The sequence below is a fragment of the Phaseolus vulgaris genome, chromosome 8, assembly GCF_051622355.1.
Source record: "Phaseolus vulgaris cultivar YP4 chromosome 8, ASM5162235v1, whole genome shotgun sequence".
Classification (NCBI taxonomy): Eukaryota; Viridiplantae; Streptophyta; class Magnoliopsida; order Fabales; family Fabaceae; genus Phaseolus; species Phaseolus vulgaris.
Genome location: NC_143505.1, coordinates 21,921,391 through 21,925,494, shown reverse-complemented (window position 1 = coordinate 21,925,494; position 4,104 = coordinate 21,921,391). Strand labels below are relative to the sequence as shown.

Here is a 4,104-nt window from a genome sequence, read left to right as displayed (position 1 = left end):
TGAGTTTTTTCCCCATTACCACCCGCTAGTTATCACGTCTAATAAAACTATACGCTTCCTAAGCTTTCTACCAATATAAACTTTATTAATTCTGGAAATCATAAACTATGTTAAATTGAATATTCCTTTAAAGTCAAAATCTAAAACATTAAGAGTGTGTTTGGATTGGGAAGAGGATGTGTGGGGATTTGAGGCAATGGATGTGTGAAGATTTGAGAGGAAAGTGTGAAGAAAATGAGTGTGTTTAGATTAGGATATGTTAAAGTGGATGTATGAGGAAAATTTATTGAAATTTGTAAGTAATGTGATGGTTGTGAAGAAATTTTAATTTTTTTAAAATATGTAAAATGTAAGTTTACAAATTTACCCTTGTTTATAAAAATATATGAATGATGAAATCTGAAATATTTTTGTGTAATTTGTGTGATTAAAATTTTAATTTTTTAATTAATAAAAGATTAAGATTACAATTTTTTTTTTATATTTTAAAAAAATAATTAATTTATTTTTTTAATTAATAATAATAATAAAAATTTATATAAATAACTATATTTAATTTTATTATATTATAATTTATTTTTATCATTACTAAATAAATAATTATTATTAATAGTATTATTAAATATTTGATATAAATAGAATAAAATAAAATAATTTATTTATTTAATAATTTTATTTAATTTATATTATTAGCATTATTTTAATTAATATTATTATTTATAATTTTATCATTATTTTATAAATTATTTTTATATATCATTATTTAAATATTTATGTTATTAATATTAATAATATTTTTTATTATTATAAATATATAATAGTTTTATATTATTATTATTATTATTTATTTTATTATCATATATAATCAAATTTATATACTAAACTATACATAATCAATTATGTATTTAATTTTTTATAATATTATTATTTTACTTTTATTAATATATATAATATTTTTAATTTTATTATAAATATAGAGAATATTTATATTTTATTTATAAATATACTTAATATTTTTATTTTATAATATAATCTTATAATATTTTTCTGCAACATTGTGTATTTGAGAAGGACATAGTTTTCACTGTTCGTAAAGATTGTCTTCCTCACACATATCTCTGGATTCAAATAACTTATGTTACTGTTCATCCTCTTTTATTAGTGTTCATTCTCTTTTATGAACAATTTTTCCATTATTGAAACAAAGAGTTTCCTCTAATGTATGATTTGTTTTATTATGTTTGTATAATATGGACTAGGATGGAAGAAGACTACTTTCCTCTAATGCATGATTTGTTTTATTATGTTTGTATAATATGATGTTATATCTTCTAGTACTAACTTATTGAATATTGAAAACATTTAAAATTAATTTTAATATAGTTTTAATTTGCTTAAAAAGTCATATTCTTTAGTTTTCATCTAAAGTAAGTTTTAAATGAATATTACACTGAGGCAATTTTAATAGACTTCTTATTTTGAGTTGTTTACTTCAATTTGTTTCTTTATTCATGTGGTGAGTATTGTGTAATTATTCCTCTATAAACATTTCTTTATAATTTTTATTATGATTTTACTTTTGTAATATATTCCTTGTTAAAAAAGATATAGATAAAAACTATTTATGAAGAGGAGTTGAATATTTTTATGAGACATAAAAATAAATGATTTAACTATAGTAATTGAGACATAATTATTTTTTTAACGAGATGTAAGAATTTAAGGATTGGTGTCTCACAAAGATACTAATAATTTGATTGATATAAACAAGAGATACCTTCAATTGATGAAGAGAGTATTTTTGCAACTAACTATAGTTTATCTAAATAATAATCTTATTTTGAATAGAAGGTAGAGAGAGAGGGGGGAGAAACAGCAATGTTTACAGAAGTTTTACATAAGATATAGATGTAGGATGAGGAAAATGAGGTGAAGAAAAAGATGAAATCAAAAAATTAAAAAGTTTTCATCTTTGGCAGAATTTTGATTTAACTTGTCAACCCAGGCATTTTTATTAGTTTCCTCCTTTGGGGTTTGGTTTTCATTGTTTTTTGGTTCCTCTTTACTCTTGGGGAAAAAGATTCCATGAACAAATGATTCTACATCCTTTTGAGAAAACCCTACTGAATCCTTTATCTCATTTTGAGGAATATGAGGTGGACGTGAAATTTCCAAGATTGTGTCCCACATCACGCCTTTAAAGAAATGGTGGTTCTTGATCTCATTTACCTGGATCCTACGGTTAGGATCCTTGTGAAGCAAGCTTTGAATCAAGTCCCTCAAAGGCGTTGTTGCACCTGATAAATCGGCCTCCTTCGTTATGATACGATGAAACGTTTCTTTCCTATTCGCACCCTTAAACGGCGTCGCTCCGTAAATCATCTCGTACATAACAACGCCTAATGACCACCAATCAACGGCGAAGTCGTGTCCTTCTCCGGAGATGACCTCCGGTGCCACGTAATCTTCCGTTCCCACAAAGGAGTTGGACTTCTCCACCGAGTCCGACATGCTTCGACGCGTTGGAATGCTGCTGAGTTGGTTCGACATATCTGACTCGTACAAGGATATCCCTGAATGACAGTAACAGTTGAATCGTGATAATCGCCGCTTCCTCCGATCCTTCTCCCTCGACGACTCAGAACCAGAACCCGGTGATGAGTTGCAACTCGACTCGGTTGACCTAATATTTAACTTCTTGGAAAGATCAAAATCCACTAACATTATGTGACCTGATTCTTGGATCATGATATTCTCTGGCTTTAAATCCCTATACACTACTCCAAACTTGTGCAAATACTCCAATACTAGAACCAATTCTACTGCATAAAACCTTTTACAAAAGTTCACGTGTTATCATCATCATCATAATAATATTATAATCATAAATAAGATAATATAATCGTCATAAAAACATTATTTAAAACTGTTTCCGATGGTTAATTAAGTTAAGTTTATAGTCATTTTTATATGATATAAAAATATATTTTTTAGTTAAAAGTAATTCCAAATTATTTCTTACAAAAGCACAAAACTGTTTTTTTCTTCGATTGAAAATATAAAAAAAAAATTTCAATTAAGTCTGCAACCCAGATTAAAATAATTGTTGCATTTTCTTGCAGAGGGTGAAGGTTGGAGAAGGAGGTGGATTGAAGATGAAAAGTAAAAATAGAAAAAGACGTGGGTTGTACCTTACGGTTTCTTCGGAGAAACACTTCTCCGATTGCTTCATCCGGAGCGAATGGAGGTTTCCGCCGTGGCAATAATCGATTGCGAAACCGGTGAGTTGGTCGGTGTCGAAAGCGCCTCGGAATCTGGGCAATAGCGGGTGATGCAGACGACGGAGTATGTGCCTCTCGAACGACACCCTCTTGCACCTTCCCCCGTTCCTGTTCTTCACCCTCAGCAGCTCCCTCGACACCACCTTCAGCGCTATCCACTCCCCGCTCCCTTCACCCTCCACCCGCGCCAGGAACACAACGCCCTTCGCGCCGCGTCCCACCGCCGACACCACCTTCAGGTTCTGGAAGTCCAGGGTCTCCCTTCGCCGCCCCCGCTCTCCGTTGTCGCTGCTGCTGTCGCTCTCACAGCTGGACATCGTGAGCGGGCACGCCGAGAGAAACCACCCGCTGCGGTGTCTCTCGGGTGACCTTGATTCTGGTTTCTGCTCATGGGAGGTTTTTATAGGGTGCGCTTCTGTGTTCCCTTCTTCTGCTGACGTGGCGGGTTTTTATTGGGTGTTAAACCGGTTTGTTTGCTAGGGTGGACCCGACGTGGCTGCTCTAGAAGGGTGAATGAGGATTACGCGTGAATCATCTAAAAGTGACGTTCGAAGTTGAACACCAGAGGAGGCTATTTTAAGAAAATGGTTTACCCAAACAAGGAAAATGCAAAAAGGAACACTCTCAACAACGTCACATTCCTTAAAATGCATTTTTCAAATAAGTACTTTTTTCAAAAGCATTTTTATTTTATTCTGCTTAAATATCATTCATTCAATTCTACTATGATTCTTTAGATAAATACAATAATTTTTTTTACAAAGACTAATTACTGATAAATATCCTATGTTTCGCACAAATGTCCTAGTTTTATTAACTTATT

The 4,104-nt window shown here is 31.3% G+C and overlaps 1 protein-coding gene across 1 annotated transcript; it reads right to left on the bottom strand.

Annotated features, from left to right (window-relative positions):
• Positions 1-1,731: 1,731 nt before the first annotated feature.
• Positions 1,732-3,827, bottom strand: LOC137826312 (serine/threonine-protein kinase OXI1). The gene is made up of 2 exons (XM_068632240.2): positions 3,192-3,827; positions 1,732-2,833 (listed from the first exon to the last, which is right to left on the bottom strand). The coding sequence occupies exons 1-2, from the start codon at positions 3,596-3,598 to the stop codon at positions 1,948-1,950; spliced, it is 1,293 nt and encodes a 430-aa protein (XP_068488341.1). The 5' UTR covers positions 3,599-3,827; the 3' UTR covers positions 1,732-1,947.
• Between the last annotated feature and the right edge of the window lie 277 nt (positions 3,828-4,104).

Excerpts from the sequence above, each read along its gene's own strand:
- LOC137826312 (XM_068632240.2), bottom strand. The coding sequence starts at position 3,598 with ATGTCCAGCTGTGAGAGCGACAGCAGCAGCGACAACGGAGAGCGGGGG. Across the intron at positions 2,834-3,191 it reads TTCTCCGAAGAAACCGTAAG|GTTTTATGCAGTAGAATTGG; the intron begins GTACAACCCACG and ends CTTTTGTAAAAG.